The sequence below is a fragment of the Chiloscyllium plagiosum genome, unplaced genomic scaffold (assembly GCF_037043375.1).
Source record: "Chiloscyllium plagiosum isolate Xiang-an unplaced genomic scaffold, Cpla_swu_hap1 HiC_scaffold_39, whole genome shotgun sequence".
Taxonomy (NCBI): domain Eukaryota; kingdom Metazoa; phylum Chordata; class Chondrichthyes; order Orectolobiformes; family Hemiscylliidae; genus Chiloscyllium; species Chiloscyllium plagiosum.
The window spans coordinates 19,997,716-20,016,210 of NW_028270177.1; the positions used below are offsets into that span (position 1 = coordinate 19,997,716).

Below are 18,495 nucleotides of genomic sequence, written 5' to 3' on the forward strand. Positions count from 1 at the left end.
ATAGAAATGGCACATAATTTGAAGCAAACCTTTACATCTGTCCTCACAATGGAGAACATGATAAATTCCCAACTTTAAAAAAAAGGTGGGCAAACAATACAGCTGAAATAGCTCACTTGGGAGATGGTTTAAAGGTCCCTGGTCCAATCCTGGGCTTTGGCAAAAGAAAGCATTGCTATGGGCAGCATGGTGGCTCAGTGGGCAGCTCTGTTGCCTCACAGTGCCAGGGACCTGGCTTGGGTGACTGTCTGTGTGGACTTTGCGCATTCTCCCTGTGTCTGCATGGGTTTTCTCCCACAATCCAAAGATGTACAAGTTAGGTGAATTGGCCATGCTAAATTGCCCATAATGTTAGGTGCAGTAGTCAGAGGGAAATGGGTCTGGGAGGGTCAGTGTGGACTTGTTGGGCCGAAGGGCCTGTTTCCACACTGTAGGGAATCTAATCAAAGGTGCTAGTGGAAGGAAAAGACTTGTATCAGCCTCTGTTTTAAGAGACAATGTATTTGACAAATTAATAGGACTGTGAAAGTGGAAGCATTGGTCGAAATATTCCAGAACTGGTGGGGTTGCAGCAGATCGCAAACTTCTATTGTGCCATTCCTATTCAAGAAGGGAGGCAGGCAGAAAGCAGGAAACAATAGCCTAGCTAGCTTGCCCATCTGTCATTGGGAAAATGCTTGAGTCTATTATTGAGGAAGAACAAAAGCAAGATAATTATAAAAGTTTAACTCAATAAAAAACAGTCAACATCATTTTGAGAAAGGGAATTCATGTTTAGCAAATTTGTGAGAATTATTTGAGGATATAACCAGTGGAGTAGTGTCTTTGGATTTTCAGAAATCATTTGATAAGGTGTTACATAAAAGATTATTGCATAAGATAGAAGCATATAGTATTTGGGGTAATGTATGGATTGTGGATTGGCCAGGATTAATGAGTCATTTTCATCGAAAGACATAACTAATGGAGTGCCATAAGTAACAGTTCTCGGGCCTCAGTTCATTACCATCATATTGTGTGTTTTTTTCCTGGTTTCCTTTAGAGACAGATTGGGGGACAGGTGATTAGTATTCCACAGAAAGGTTATCAACTTGACTTTTTAAAGTTGGAGCAATAGAAGCAGCCTGAATGGGTGTGGTCAAGCCCACAGAACCAGGGATTTTGAGTTTAACTTTTAACAGATGCTATTGGGGTCTTGAAGAAGTGAAAGCTATGTTTTGTCCCCCTCTCGGTTACAGCCAAAAGCTGGAGATTTTCTGCCTGCCAATGGAGGTACATGTGAGTCATAGAGTCATAGAGGTGTACAGCATGGAAACAGACCCTTCAGTCCAACCCATCCATGCCAACCAGATATCCTAACCCAATCTAGTCCCACCTGCCAGCATCCGGTCCATATCCCTCCAAACCCTTCCTATTCATATACCCATCCAAATGCCTCTTAAATGTTGCAATTGTACCAGCCTCCACCACTTCCTCTGGCGGCTCATTCCATATACGTACCACCCTCTGTGTGAAAAGGTTGCCCCGTAGGTCTCTTTTATATCTTTCCCCTCTCACCCTAAACCTATGCCCTCTACTTCTGCACTCCCCGACCCCAGGGAATTGACTTTGCTTATTTACCCTATCCATGCCCTCATAATTTTGTAAACCTCTAAAAGTCACCCCTCAGCCTCCAACACTCCAGGGAAAACAGCCCCAGGCTGTTCAGCCTTACCCTAGAGGTCAAATCCTCCAATCCTGGCAACAACCTTGTAAATCTTTTCTGAACCCTTTCAAGTTTGACAACATCTTTCGAATAGGAAGGAGACCAGAATTTCATACAATATTCCAACAGTGGCCTAATCAATATCTTGCACAGCCACAACATGACATCCCAACTCCTGTACTCAATACTCTGACCAATAAAGGAAAGCATACCAAACGCCTTCTTCACTCTCCTATCTACCTGTGACTCCACTTTCAAGGAGCAATGAACCTGCACTCCAAGGTCTCTTTGTTCAGCAACATGGAAAACCACACAGTCACCCAAGACAGGATTTGAACCTGGGTTCCTGGTACTGTAAGGCAGCAGTGCTAACCATTGAGCCACTGTGCGACAATTTGTTTTTTGAATTTACCTTTTGTGAAGGGTGTGTTTATGTGATGTTACTATGTTGGAACAATTAATTAGTAAGAGTTACTGTATCTATTATTCTGTTAAGCTTTCCAACAGAGTTACGTTTTCCAATTCCTTCTTTCTTTTACTGTATTTTAACTACAATGTTTGAATAAAGTGTGTTTTTCCTTAAATCCAGTAGTTTGGCCAATCAAATTGCATCTGGAATGCAACACCTCATATTTACCTTTAAAATAAGAAAATGTTGGGGTCTAGACTTTCTTCTGAATATTTTGAGGGGTTTGGCCTGGTCCACAGCAATATTAATGCCTTACGTGGGTTTGCTCTGGGTGCTCCGGTTTCCTCCAACATTCCAAAGATGTGCAGGGCAGGTGAATTGGCCATGCTAAGTTGCCCATAGTGTTAGGTGCATTAGTCAGAGGGAAATGGGTCTGGGTGGGTTACTCTTCGGAGGGTCGTTGTGGACTGGTTGGGTTGAAGGGCCTGTTTCCATGCTGTAGGGAATCTAATCTAATCATAGCAATATTAATGCCTTAGATAAAGGGACATGTTTTGCTGACAATACAAAAATGGATGGGAAGCCATCCTAGATCCAGTGGTCATGGTCCAAGGAGGTATCAATGACATAGATAAAACTAGGGCAGAGATTCTGCTAAGGGAGAATGAAGTTCTAGGAGCTAGATTAAGTAGCAGAACCATAAAGGTCATAATTTCTGGATTGCTATCTGAACCACGAGCTAATTGGCACAGGCTCAATAAGATTAAGCAGGAAAATGTGTGGCTGAAAGATTGGTGTGGGAGAAATGGGTTTGAATTCATGGGACATTGGCACTAGTACTGGGGAAGAAGGGACCTGTTCCAATCAGACAGGATTCATCTGAACTGCGATTGGACCAGAGTCCTAGCAAATCGCATAACTGGGGCTGTAGACAGGGCTTTAAATTAAAAGGATGGGGGTGGATTTGGTCATAGGGAAATTAGAAAATCCAAATTAAAGGAGGAAGAGGTAAAAGTGCAGATCTCATGAGAGATTATTAAAATCTCCAGCTAGAACAGAGTGTATGGAAAGGGTTAGCAATCAAACTTCAAGCACACTGGACAAACGAATGACAATGAGAAGAGGGACGGTTAATACAGGACTGAAGGTGTTATTTCTGAATGCACGCAGTGTAAGGAACAAGGTAAATGAGCTTGTGGCATAGATTGAAATTGGCATGGTGGGCATCACGGAGACATGGCAGCAAGGGGATTAGGATTGGGAGCTGAATATTCAAGGGTACACATCCTATCGAAAAGATAGGCAGGGGGGCAGTGGGGTGTGGTTACCTTATTAGTAAGAAATGAAATTAAATCAATAGTATGAAACAAAGTAGGGTCAGATGGTGTAGAATATATGTGGCTTGAATTGATGAACTGTAAAGATAAAAAGAACATAGTTGGAGTAATGTACAGGCCTCCAAGCAGTAGTCAGGAACTGGGGCGCAAGATACACCAGCAGATAGAAGAGATGTGTAGGAAAGGGAGATTTCAATGATCATGGGGGATTTCAATATACAGGTGGATTGGGAAAATTAGGTTGGAAGTGGATTGGAAGAAAAGGAATGTGTGGAAAGTCTACGAAATGAATTTTTGGAGCCCACAAGGTAATGTTGGATTTAGTGTTGTCCAATGAGGCAGACTTGATAAGGGAGCTTCAGGTGAAGGAACACTTAGGAGGCAGTGACCATAATATGATTGAATTTACTCTGCAATTTGAGAGGGAGAAGATAAAGTCAGAGGTAATGGTATTACAGCTGAATAAAGGCAGCTACAGAGGCATGAAGGAGGAGTTGGGTAGAATTGATTGGGACAGGAGCCTAACAGGAAAGACGATGACAGCAGTTTCTCGGGATAACTCAGGAGATAGCACAGAAACATCCCGAGAAAAAAAAGCATGGTACAGGGAGGATGAGTCAACCACGGCTGACTAGGGAAGTCAGGGATAGCATATAATGTGGTGAAGTGGGAAACCAGAGGATTGGGAATCTTACAAATATCAACAGAAGGCAACAAAAAAATAACAAATAAGGAGGGAGAAGATTATATATGAGGACAAGCTAGCCAGTAATATAAAGGAAGACTGTAAGAGTTTCTTTAACTATATAAAGGGCAAAAGAGAGGCAAAAGTGGACATTGAGCCACTAGAAAATGATGCAGGAGAGATAGTAGTGGGGAACAAGGAAATGGCTGAGGAACTGAATAATTACTTCACGGTGGAAGACGTGAGTAATATCCCAAAAATTCAAGAGAGTGAGGGGGCTGATCGGAGTATGGTGGCCATCACCAAAGTGAAGGTGCTAGAAAACTGAATGGCCTGAAGTTGGATAAATCACCTGTACCTAATGGACTACACCCCAGAGTTCTCAGGGAAGTACCTGAAGAGATAGTGGAGGCATTAGTGGTGATCTTTCAGGAATCGCTAGAATCAGGGAAGGTTCCAGAGGGCTGGAAATTGCTAACGTGACACCCCTGTTTAAATAGGGAGTCAGGCAGAAGATTGGTCGTGGGTAAGATCCTGAAATCCATTGTGAAGATTGAGATTTCTGAATACTTGGAAGTGTATGGTAAAATAAGGCAAAGTCAGCGTGGTTTCATCAATCTGCCAGAATTGTTTGAGGAAGCAATGAGCAGGTTAGAGAAAGGAGAGCCAATGGATGTTATCTACCTGGACTTCAAGATGGCCTTTGACAAGTTGACACACAGTAGGCTACTCAGTAAGATAAGGGCCCATGGTGTTAGAAGCCAGCTGCTGGCATGGATAGAAGCCTGGCTGTCTGACAGAAAGCAGAGAGTGGAGATAAAAGGGTCCTTCTCAGGGTGGCAGCTGGTGACAAGTGGTGTTCCACAAGGGTCAGTGTTGGGACCACAACTTTAATGATCTAGATGAAATAACGGAGGGCATTTTGGCTAAATTTGCAGATGATACAAAGATAGGTAGAGAGACAGGGAGCATTGAAGAGGCGGGGAGGCTGCAGAAGGATTTGGACTGGTTAAGAGAGTGGGCAAAGAAGTGGCAGATGGGGTACAACATGGGAAAGTGTGAGGTAGGAAGAATAGAGGCGCGGACTATTTTCTAAATAGGGAGAAAATTCAGAAGTCTGAAGTGCAAAGAGACTTGGGAGTTCGCGTCATGGATTCTCTGAAGGTAAACTTGCAGATTGAGTCAGTAGTTAAGAAGGTAAATGCAATGATGGCATTTATTTTGAGAGGACTTGAATATAAAAGCAGCGATGTACTTCTGAGGTTCTATAACACTTTCGTCAGACCACATTTAGATTATTGTGCTCACTTTTGGGTCCCCTATCACAGGAATGATGTACTGGCCCTGGAGCATGTTCAGAGGAGATTAATGAGAATGGTCCCAGGAATGAAAAGCTTAACCTGTGAGGAATGTTTGAGGACACTAGGTCAATACTTGATGGGGTTTAGAAGGATGAAGTGTGGGGGGGGGCGGGGGGATGTCTAATTGAAACATGCAGAATACTGAATGGCCTGGACAGAGTAGATGTTGGGAAGATGTTTCCATTGGTAGGAGAGACTAGGACATGAGGGCACAGCCTTAGAGTAAAGGGAAGACCTTTTAGAATGGAAATAAGGAGAAACGCCTTCAGCCAGAAAGTGGTGAATCTATGGAATTCATTGTGACAACAGGATATAGAGGTCAGGTCATTGAGTATGTTTAAGACTGAGATAGATAGGTTCTTGAGAATCAAGGGGATCAAGGGTTATGGGGAGAAAGTGGGAGAATAGGGTTGAATGGTGGAGCAGATTCGATGGGCTGAATGGGCTAATTTCTGCTCCTATGTCTTATGGTCTTATGTTGTGATGAAGACACAAAGAATCTTCAAGTGGATGTAGATAGATTGGATGAATAGTAAAATAAAGCTTGGTAAATGGGAGTTTTTTGAGGGAATACGTGAAGTCATACACTTTGTTAGGAAGAATCAAATGGCAGACTATTATTTAAATTGAGAGAGACTCCAAAAAAGAGTAGCACTGAGGACTCTCAGCAGTCCTGGGTATGAAACACAAAAAGTTAGCATGGGGGTGCAGCAATTAATTAAGAAGGCAAACAGAATTTTAGCCTTTATTGCTCGGGGTTTGATGTTTAAAAATAGAGAAATATTGTTACAAATATACAGGGTGTTGGTGAGGCTTCACATAGAGTACTGTATACAGTTTTGGTCCCTGTATTTAAAAAGGATATACTAGAATTGAACTCAGTTCAAAAGAGATTCAGTAGGCTGATTTCTGGGATGAAAGAGTTGACTTATCAAGTGCAGCCAAACAGGTTAGGTCTTTATTCAATTGAGGTTGAAAGAATGAGGTGTGATCTTAAACACGTAGGTTTCTGAGGGGGCTTGAGAGAGTAGATGTTGAGGTGTTTCCATTCGTGGGGGAATGTCATTTAAAACTAAGATACAAAAGTATTTTTTTCTCTCATAGGATAGTGCCTGGAATTCTCTACCGCAGAGAGTTGTGGAGGCTAGATCACTGCAAGTATTTGAAGAGGAGGGACATAGATTTTTGAAGTGATGAGGAGTTGAGGGCTATGATGAGTTGGCATGAAAGAGGAGTTGAAGCCTGGGGTTGTACTCTTGTTAAATGGGGTGGGGGCAGCTTTGAAGGGCTGAATGGCCCACTCATGCTGCCATCTCTTATCTTCTCATGTTGTGCACGGTCTGTTTATTGCACTGGTGCAGATGGTTGTGCAACTACACAGCTTAGCTCAGCATCTAAAATGAGCTCCGAAATTAGTAGAAATTTGAGCTTCTGCTCCACCAGTAGAGTAAAGGTTAGATTATAGTAAATACATTTTTACTCTTCCTGCAGCCTGATACTGATAAGAAATTTATAGACATCTCGAGCTGACCTGTGACACGGCACATAGCTCCTTATCTACACATTAAAAACACAATTCTAACTCTGCCTTGCTTCCTAAATCCTTTGAATTCACTGTGTGCTACCCACATTTTAGAGTCAAAAGTAATTACCTATAAGTCAACAACTCCATCAGATTGAAGTAACTCTTATCCTTGCCAACTACAATAGGTATTTGGACAACTTGAGTCTTCACTGCTGCACTGCTGAATAAGCAGCAGCAGGATTTGACTGGGGGATTATGATATGATTTTAGCTGCATGGACTCTAACAAATATAGAACAGATCATTCAAGATGTTACTAACTGGTTTTCTGGGTGGCCACATACCTTTCCTGAATGTTGCAGAGAGGAGTCAATGCTAAAAGAAATAAATGTGCCTCAAAATAAAAAAAGTAAAGTTGGGCAGTATTGAAAATTGCAGTTTGATACACCAGGCTTTCGATGATATTTTGCATAATCACAATGCTGGAGTTTCAAAGAGGTATAAGGACAGCCTTGTGGAGGCGCAGAGCTGTCAGGTTTGCTGTGGGGCTTGGGTTAAATGCTTTAACGGTTACAAAATCAACTCCATCCAATGGGTGACAGTGTGGTCTGCAGATGCTAGAGATCAGAGTTGAGAGCATCCGAGGAGCAGGAAAATCGACGTTTTGGGCCGGAGAAGGGCCTGACCTGCTGCGCTTTTCCAGCAACACATTCTCAACCCCATCTAATGGGCTCATGGCCTTCTCACCCCTGGCTGTGTTCTGTTTCACTCCTTTCCTGAGAAGCTGCCTGCTGTGATGGGCGAGGCATTGAAAACCCTCAAAATGGCTGCCATCTGGCTTTGCCGCTGACCATCAGGCAAACAGCTCTCACCATCAATCAAACCACACATATTTGAAATGGCATCACCAGAGCAATGTGACTTGGGCACAGAGCAGGGGAGCCAGAATTCATGTGGGCATCAGGCTTGCAACCGCATCTTCAAAGTCCAGTCCCTGATCTTCAGTCTGATATGTGTGTAAGTTTTTATAACCAACCACCAAATCAGCCGTGTCACTTTAACAAATTACAAATGCTGCCCACCGGGGGCAGTTCAACAATTGTAAGCTTTTAGATAGTTTCTAATCAACCTGTACAAGGATGTTATTACACACCTTTGGAACAGGTGGGACTTGAACTCAGACCTCTTGGCTCAGAGGTATGGACATACCACTGTACTATAACAGCACTAATTGCAGGTTTTTGTATAAGGAATTTAAAGTCCATGTAATGATGTTAATTCCCAGTGAATTAGGATGGACCTCTGGATGAATTAACATTAATCCTATACCCCAGCCTCCCGAGTGAACAGCAAGGTTTTTCTTAATTCATTTATGGGACATGGGCATCACTGGCTGGCCAGCATTTATTGCCTGTCCCTAGTTGTCCTTGAGAAGGTGGTGGTGAGCTGCCTTCTTGAACCACTGTAGCCCACACACGGTGGGTTGACCTACAATGCCCTTAAGGAGGGAATTCCAGTTTTTGAGGGGAAGTTAAAGGTGATGGTTTTCTCAAGTATCTGCTGTCCTCGTCTTTCTAGATGGATGTTTTGTGGGTTTGGATGGTGCTGGGTGAGAATGTTTGATGAATTCCTACCATTCATCTTGTACATAGTACATACTGCTGTTACTGAGCGTCTGTGGGGGAGGGAGTGAATGTTTGTGGATATGGTATCAGTCAAGTGTGCTGCTTTGTCCTGGATGGTGTCAAGCTTCTTGAGTATTGTTGGAGCCATATATAGCGAGGCATGTGGGGAGTGTTCCATCACACTCTTGACCTGTGCCTTGTAGTGAGCTGGCATGTCAACCCAAAATTCACATAATGCTTTGTGCTTAAACATCTTTGTGGGTCATACTTCTGAAACGGGATGATTGCAGTTTTTAGTGAAAAGAAAATAAATCCTGTTTTAAAAAACAAGCTCGTCTATCATTTATTATAATGCAATAGGAAAAAAAAATCAGAGACTCCAAAATTTCATACTCCGTTACATGTTGAGATACAAAAACAAGACACAACAGCAATTTTTTACTTTTAACATACTAGTTGGACAATTTAATACCAGGATTTTGTGTAATGAGAAGTTTAAACATTTTAGTAAAATGAAAGTAATATCACAATTTGAAAAAAATTAATACCTTTCAATAGTGTTATTTTACATATCAAACCTTGACAGATTAGTTTGGGGAACATAACTTTTTAAGATATGTTGCTCTAATTGTTTAACAGGAAGGGTAAACTTGAGTAAACTATTAATTCATAACAACGTGCAATGGGTTGCTAAATCCATAGAGCCTCTGCTAAAACCAGCCTCCGTGTTACTGCATGTTTGGTTTATTATAAGTGAAAGACAGGATTTTGTATGTTTCTTGTATGGGTTTTGCTACTCAATTGTTTTGTTATAATTACCCAGTACAGAATATGAATACACAAAGCATTGTGATAGTTCAATTCTAGCTGCATATTTAACAGTATTGCACTTAGGAGCATGGAAATTTTTAGCATCATGAGAGACAAGGTCAACCTCCTCATCTACCCAAAGCTTAAAATGAAACATATCCCACTTTCTATACTACAATTACTTTCTACACTGAATATTTTTGATGTTTTCTTTTAAATTTACTAACACTATCCACCCCTATTCCCCCTTCCAGCCCATGTAACTTTTTTTCAGATATTCTGCATAGTTTAATCTGAATTGTCTGTTCATGTTCCTTGCTCTAAGCTTGTGTTAATGTTACTTATACCAAAAGTCAGAAACTTCAAGGATCTAGACTGGCACTCCTAGTACTGAAGGAGGTCTATACTGTCCAAGATACCAATTTCCAGATGAGTTGAGAGACTTAGGCCCAACCTGCCACCTCAGGTGGGTGTATTTCAAGGAAGAGCACAGGAATTATCACTAGTGTCCCAGGTAGATGAGAGTAAACTGGTTGATGTGGTGTATATGGATTTCAGCAAGGCGTTCGATAAGGTTCCCCACAGTAGATTATTGTACAAAATGCAGAAAAATGGGATTGTGGGAGATACAGCAGTTTGGATCAGTAATTGGCTTGCTGAAAGAAGACAGAGAGTGGTGGTTGATGGGAAATGTTCATCCTGGAGTCCAGTTACTTGTGGTGTACTGCAAGGGGCGGTGTTGAGTCAACTGCTGTTCGTCATTTTTATAAACGACCTGGATGAGGGCGTAGAAGGGTGGGTTAGTAAATTTGCAGACGAGACTAAGGTCGGTGGAGTTGTGGATAGTGACGAAGGATGCTGTAGGTTACAGAGAGACATAGATAAGCTGCAGAACAGGGCTGAGAGGTGGCAAATGGAGTTTAATGCGGACAAGTGTGAGATGATTCACTTTGGTCAGAGTAACTGGAGTGCAAAGTACTGGGCTAATGGTAAGATTCTTGGTAGTGTAGATGTGCAGAAAGATCTCGGTGTCCATGTACACAGATCCTTGAAAGTTGCCGCCCAGGTTGACAGGGTTGTTAAGAAATGTACATTCTTTCAAAAAAAAGGCTTTTAATTCCATTTCCATTTTTACCTTTTATTAATAGAGGGATCGGGTTCCGGAACCATGAGGTTATGCTGCAGCTGTACAAAACTCTGGCGCGACCACACTTGGAGTATTGTGTACAGTTCTGGTCACCGCTTTATAAGAAGGATGTGGAAGCTTTGGAAAGGGTGCAGAGGAGATTTACTAGGATGTTGCCTGGTATGGAGGGAAGGTCTTACGAGGAAAGGCTGAGGGACTTGAGGCTGTTTTCGTTAGAGAGAAGAAGGTTGAGAGGTGACTTAATAGAGACATTTAAGATAATCAGAGGGTTGGATAGGGTGGACAGGGAGACCCTTTTTCCAAGAATGGTGACGGCGAGCACGAGGGGGCATAGCTTTAAATTGAGGGATGATAGAAATAGGACAGATGTCAGAGGTAGTTTCTTTACTCAGAGAGTAGTAAAAGTATGAAATGCTTTGCCTGCAATGGTAGTAGCTTCGCCAACTTTAAGTACATTTAAGTCGTCATTGGACAAGCATATGGACATACATGGAATAGTGTAGGTTAGATGGGCTTCAGATTGGTATGACAGGTTGGCGCAACATCGAGGACCGAAGAGCCTGTACTGCGCTGTAATGTTCTATGTTCAATGTTTATTTCTTATTCAACATCATTAAAAACAGTTTAGTCACTGTCACATTGCAGTCCATGGGAGCTGGCTACATGCAAATTGGTTACTGTGTTTTCTACATCATAAGTCATTACACTTCATAGAATGCTCAATTTCTGCAATGTACAGATCCTGAAATCATGAAAGATACGATATAAATTCTTTCTTTATACATTTGGGAGTTCAAATCATCGATACATTTGACTTTATTTTATTTTCATGAAACATAAAATTGCAAACAAATCTTGAATCTGGCATTTAACTTTTACTATCAATAAATAGTACACTGGATTAATTACAAATGACAGCACAATTGCATAATATAAACCAAACAGCAAATTCAAGAAATGCTCTCAAAGTCTTCCTAGTTTTTGACACATGGATTTGGTATTGTTGGATAGAATTATTTATTTTCCATCTCAAAATCCTTACCCATTCCAGTACGAGGTCATGAATCCAGTCTGTTATTAACAGCTCAAACTCCTGCAGTATTTAATCCATCTTAATTTTAATATAATTCAATTAAATGGAGGACAAGTCACCAGTAGTAGATGCCTGGTTAATTCAGCAGACTTTGCAAAAACAGATCCTGGACATAGGCCACTCTCTCAGACTGTCTGCATAAAAATCACAAAATTATGATTAGTCATGCATATTGATAAATCTGCAGATGTAAAATTCAGTTTTGTATTCTCATGGGTATATTTTAAAGTCAAGTCAGAACACAAATATTAGCTTTAAAAAAATGTACTGAAGAATCCTAAAGCTCAATTCCCAAATCAGTTTGAAAATGTACATTCTTTCAAAAAAAAGGCTTTTTATTCCATTTCCATTTTTTAATGCTGATTACGATGAGAGGCATTAATGATGGTGTTAACTGAATATGGTGGAATATCTCCAGGGACTATATAACATTGGAACTTAAGGAGAGCTTGGGAGAATTGGGTGAGATCGGCAGTGAGGAGTGAAATTCAGAGTGAAACTGTCAATTCAGGGCAAATGACAAGCAACTTTCTGAATGCATTAATTCAGCTCCCAAGTTAATTAATTCTAAACACTGCACCCCCCACCCCACCAACAGGGACGACAATCGAAAGGCTTTTCACTCCAATCTTCTTCAGCTCCACTACTCTGAGTTCTCCACACTTTTTAATAAATGACAAGTTGCCTCGACCTACATTCCTGTAAACTGAACATCACTTTGCCTCAGGCAATCAGAGAATCCCTACAGTGTGGAAACAGGCCATTTGGCCCAACAAGTCCACACCAACCCTCCGAACAGTATCCCAAACAGACCCATTCCCCCATCCTATTACTTTACATTTATGCTGATTAATGCATCTAACCTACACGTACCTGGACACTATGGGCAATTTAGCATGGCCAATTCGCCTTACCTGCCCATCTTTGGAATGAGGGAGGAAACCAGAGCATCTGCAGGAAGCCCATGCATACATAGGGAGAATGTGCAAACTCCACACAGGCAGTCACCCGAGGCTGGAATCGAACTTGGGTTCCTGGTGCTGAGAGGCAGCAGTGCTAACCACTGAGCCACCATGTTACCTCAAGGCAAGGATGGAGATTGAGAAGATGACCTCAGCTGGTGCAGGTATTGAGCCCACACTGCTGACATTATGCCGCATTGCAAGCCAACCATCCAGCCAACTGAGCCAACCAATTTGTCCATTACTGGCCTCTTGAACATCCCTGATTTTAATTGTTATCACCATTGGTGACTGTGCCTTCAGCTTTCAAGTCCTTAAGCCCTTGATATCACACTATAAAACTCTCTTTTTATTTGCTTAAGATACTGCCTTTATCACATTCAACTGCTCCAATATCTCAGTATATAGATCAGTGTTAAATGGTATTTGATAAAGTGAAGCACCTTCCTATGTTAAAGGAATAGTTAACATTGTTAGCTATGTGTTACAGCAAACACAACTTGCTGCTGTTATGCCACTGCACAATCTTTCTTACACTAATCGTGCTAACATACCGTACGTTTTGTTCTGCAGAAAAGGTTTGTCGGTGGAATCATTAATATTTTAGGGGCATAAGAACTTAACACTTAGGAGCAGGAATAGACCTTTCAGCCTTTTGTGCTTGCTTCAAAATTCACTTTGATTTTGACTCAAGTAACTTTCCGTTTCACCCCATTGCTCTAGATTCCCTTATCTCTCAAAAATATGCTACTTCCTGGGAGGATAATTCCACAGACTAACAGCCCTGCTCGAAAAACAAATTCTCCTCATTACCATTCTAAAGGAAGGCACCCTATTCTTTGCCATAGCACGGCACAGAAACAGACCCTTCGGTCCAACCCAAATATAATCCCAAACTAAAACTAGTCCCACCTGACTGTTTCTGACCATATCCCTCCAAACCTTCCCTATTCATGGACTTATCCAAGTGTTTTAGATGTTGCCATTTTTTTTTTATATACATTAGATTAGTGTGGAAACAGGCCCTTCAGCCCAACCAGTCCACAACAATCCCTGAAGAGAACCCACCCCAACCCATTTCCTACAGGCAATTTACCATGGCCAATTCACCTGCACATCTTTGGACTGTGGGAGGAAACCAACGCAGACACGGGGAGAACGTGCAAACTCCACACAGACAGTCACCCGAGGCTGGAATCGAACCTGGGACCCTGGTACTGTGAGGCAGCAGTACTAACCACTAAGCCACCATGCCGCCCACGTTCACCATTCCCTCAGCAAGTTCATTCCACACAAGAACCACCCTCTGTGTAAAATGTTGCCCCTCTTGTCTTTTTTAAATCTCTCTCCTCTAACCTTAAAAATGCACCCTCTATTCTTGTAACCACCACCTCCCATCCTAGGTAAAAGACAACTACCATTAACCCTATCTTTAACCCCTCATGATTTTATATACTTCCTTTACCCCAGTGAAAAAAGTCCTAATCTATCCAGACTTTCTTTATAACTCAAAGCTTCCAAACCTGGTAACATCCTGGTAGATCTCTTCTGAACCCTCTCCACTTTGTAAGATTGGGCAACCAAACTGTGTGTTCTAGTTCTAGACTCGCCCAATACAGGAAACATCTTTTCAGTATTTGTTCTATCAAGTCCCCTCAGGATCTTATATGTTGTAGTAAGATCACATCCCATTCCTCTTATCTCTAACAGATACAGGCTCAGTCCATCCAAGCCTTTCTCAAGGGATATTGCCTTAAACTCAGAGTGAGTCAAGTGAACTCCTCTGCACTATTTCAAATGCAATTCTGGATTTTTCTAAATAATTGGTTCAGTGATGCTATTACACACAACAGGATCAGGTGGGATATGAGCCCAGGCCTTCTTGTTCTAAAGTAGGGGCATTGCCACTGTACCACCAGAACCCTCAAACAGAATTAAGTCCTTTTTCAAGAAAGGAGACCAAAAACTGATTTCCTATTGCATATTATGAAAATAAGTCTGCAATCTCTTTATATTCCCTTACATTTTAACAGCAAACACATTTCATTGGCTGTGGAGCACTTTTTGAGACATCTGGTGTGGTTGAAAGGTGTGATATACTGGAAATGTAGCTGCATGTACTAAGTGAAGTGTCCAAAAGGGTACACCATCTTCTAAGAGCTTGGCTACAGTGAAGCAAAGTAAAAATGTACAGCCCTTCGTGTTTCATTCTGGAGAACGCAAAACCAAATCGTAAACAGTTAAACCTCTGAGTTTTCATTTTGTGAAAGGACCCTCAACTCTCATTTGTTCCCTTTGTTTTGGATGCAGTAATTGTGCTGAATTGTTTCAGGTTCGCAGTGTCCCCAATGCCAGGTTGGGAGATCGGAGACCAACAACACTAGGTGAATTTACTGCCCATCTTCCAACTGGAGTCAGGACTGCCCTTCCTTTACGAGATGAGCTCCTGTTTCCAAGAGCTGCTGGCTTATTGGCAGCTCCTCAGTCCCAGGTGCACTACTGCTCCTGTTGGCAATTGTGAGTACTGCACTGACATAGGAGCAATTGCACTGAACGGTGCCCTTGAAAGAAGGTAAGATGGGTTCAGTATCACAGGGGAAAATCCACACAATTGGCACAGCAGAGTGGGGGGGGGGAGGTAAGGGTGGCTAGCTCAGAGACAGAGTTAAAGGACACAGAGTGAGTCCATGGTGAGACTGCCACAGTTTAATGAGCTGTCTGCATCTGTGGCTGAGGGGCCCTCTACCCCACCATTTTACAGAACCCACACAACCCCCACTGGGGGCTTCCAACCCATTCTGAAAGACCTCCTTAAATTCTGCCCATTGTCACGGCGCTGTAGAGTGACAGGGTCATACAGCACAGAGAAGACTCTTCAGCCCATCTGCCCATAGTTGCCCTGATGAAGGGCTCCTGCCCGAAACGTCGAATTTCCTGCTCCTCGGATGCTGCCTGACCTACTGTGCTTTTCCAGCACCACTTTAACCTTGACTGCCCATAGTTTCAGTCTACCTGCTGGCCACCTCCCAAGCCTCAATAGTGTCCACTGTTCTGGGTGGTGCTCTGAATGTCTCAGCAGGTCACTGTTGGAGGCAAGGTCGCACTGCTGCCCCATGATTGAGGGGAAAGCCCCCACCAGCTTCTCAGGTTTACCTGTGACCAGCTTTTCTGTCTGACATCAGTCTATGCACTGGATCAGCACCCAATTTCACAGCAGGCTGTCAAATCTAATAGAGGATTGCGCCTTGTGAATCATTTTACGGATTTAAAGTTGCATTTTGATCCACTAGTTAAAATTAGTTCGGTAAATTCCTCTGAAGAGTTCATTCAATTCCTCTGGATTTGAATTCATTCTGAATTCGCTTCTGACTTTTAAAATAAAGTCACCCAAGGTTTGCAATGCATGTGTTTCTTTCTTGCTTCACTAGATGATGTGAAACAGAAATGAGTATCAAGTGTGGAACATTGCTTGAGGAGAATAATATGCGTTTTCACTGAATTGAATAGTTCGGTGTGCCTGGGCCACATAATTTATCAAAGCCAGAATAACCACTCTCAGATTATATCTATTTTTAAGAAATCATACCTGTCATCTGTAATTTAATATGTGGAATATAAGGTCATGTCGGATGGTTTTCATTATTGGAGGATTAACCCAATGTTGTTTAGCGGAACCAACATGATAGTTTTTGTAGCTATGTCTCTGACCCATGCTCCAATTGAATCCACTGGTGACACAAGCTTGTCCAATCCACTCTTTGGTGAATTGAACGGTGCTCATGCTAAATTCATGCATTTCAGCATTTTTAATTAAACTTTAACTTCTTCCCCATAACTCCTATTTCCCCAAGCAGAACAGAACAGAAGAGATAATTTATGATTCCATAATCCCAGCAGAGAAGATGGTCAGAAATCACAAGCAGTGCACGTGTGACTTTCCAATTGTAAAGTTACCCCCAGGGGCAGACAAAGCCATAAGAACAGCACCATGACAACAGAAGAATCTATCACGGGCTGTCATAACTGTATTGGGATTTCAGCTGCCATTGGTATTCTTGTTCTGATGAACATTAATTCTACATGTCGTTGTATGACAGATTCCACTGATGATTAGGCAACTGTTTGAAAGCTTGCCATGACATGCCAAACAATTACTTTGGTGCATAAAACTCACATTGCCTTTTCTGACTAAAATTCATTTGCTGGAAAGAATTGAGCATGTGTGGGTTTTCAAAAGCTATGAGGTAGAAATCATCCAAGGCCCATTTTGGGCAGGGTGTGGCACTTAATAGAGCAGTCCAAATACAGGGTCTCCTGCATTGTTAAGAGCTTATGTGCAAGGAGCTGCTTGCACAGATCAGGGGTGCTGTGTCATGGGCTGACACAAAGGAGCACACCTTTTGAGCAGGACGTCAGTGGTAGAGAGGATTCTGAGGGACAGGATTTACATGCATTTGGAAAGGCATGATTAATTAGGGGTAGTCAACATGGCTTTGTGCATGGGAAATCATGTCTCACTAATTTAATTAAGTTTTTTGAAGAAGTGACAAAGAAGATTGATGAAGGCAGAGGGGTGGTCGCGGTCTATATGGACTTCAGCGAGGTCTTCGACAAAGTTCCACATAGTAGACTGCCTGGAAACCAGGGGGAGCTAGCCAACGGAATACAAACTTGGCTTGACGTTAGGAAGCAGAGGGTAGTGGCAGAGGATTGTTTTTCAGACTGGAGGCCTGTGACCAGCGGTGTGCTGCAAGGATTGGTGATGGGTCCACTGCTTTTCCTCATTTATGTAAATTATTTGGATGTGAATATAGGAATTATCGTTAGTAAATTTGCACTAGAAACTAAAATTGGTGGTGTAAGTGGACAATAAAGAAGGTTATCTCAGAGTACAATGGAATCTTTATCAGATGGGCCAATGGGCTGAGGAATGGCAGATGGAGTTTAATTTAGATAAGTGTGAGATGTTGCATTTTGGAAAGGCAAACAAAGAGACTTTGGAGAGCAGGTACATAGTTCCTTGAAAGTGAAGTCACATATAGATAGGATAGTGAAGAAGGTGTTTGGTATACTTGCCATTATTGGTCAGTGCATTGATTATAGGAGTTGGAAGGTCATGTAGCAGCTGTACAGGACATTGCTTGGGCCATTTTTGGAATACTGCATTCATTTCTGTTCTCCCAGCTATAGGAAGGACATTGTAAAACTTGAAAGGATTTAGAAAAGATTTACAAGGATGTTGCCAGGGTTGGATGGCTTGAGTTGTAGGGAGAGGCTAAATAGGCTGGGGCTATTTCCTCTGGAGTGTCGGAGGCTGAAGGGTAATCTTATAGAAGTTTATAAAATTATGAGGGACATGGATAGGGTGAATAGCCAAAGTCTTTTTCCCAGATTAGGGGTGTGAAAAACTAAAGGGCATAGGTTTAAGGTGAGACAGGATAGATTTAAAAGGGACCTGAGAGGCAACTTTTTCACAGAGGGTAGTGTGTGTATGGAATGAGTTGCCAGAGGAGATGGCAACATTTAAAAGACATTTGGACTGATCCATGGCTAGGAAAAGTTTCGAGGGATCTAAGCCAAATGCAGGCAAATGGGAATCAATCAGTTTAGGATATCTGGTTGGCATTGACAAGTTGGACCGAAGGTTCTGTTTCCTTGCAGTATAACTCTATGATTCTATGACCTTTCTCCATAAATAATGGGCCATGTTTCATCATTTTAATACCCATAAAACCTAAATAAACTGCATGGGAAGTCATAGCAAACAAAACAATTGCCACATGGAATGTGTTATTGTTGCTATCTTGGCTATATGGAACTCTCCAATTGAAGTCTCT

General features: G+C 42.0%; 1 protein-coding gene across 5 annotated transcripts in view; it reads right to left on the reverse strand.

Annotated features, from left to right (window-relative positions):
- Positions 1–8,998: 8,998 nt before the first annotated feature.
- LOC122540993 (WD repeat-containing protein 72-like) overlaps positions 8,999–18,495 on the reverse strand; it is a 339,613-nt gene continuing 330,116 nt past the window's right edge. For all 5 annotated transcript variants that reach the window (XM_087981193.1, XM_087981192.1, XM_043677401.2 and 2 more), the window contains one exon: positions 8,999–11,830. In XM_087981193.1, the coding sequence (XP_087837319.1) occupies positions 11,778–11,830 (53 nt within the window). In that variant the 3' untranslated portion in view covers positions 8,999–11,777. The remainder of the gene's footprint in view (positions 11,831–18,495) is intronic.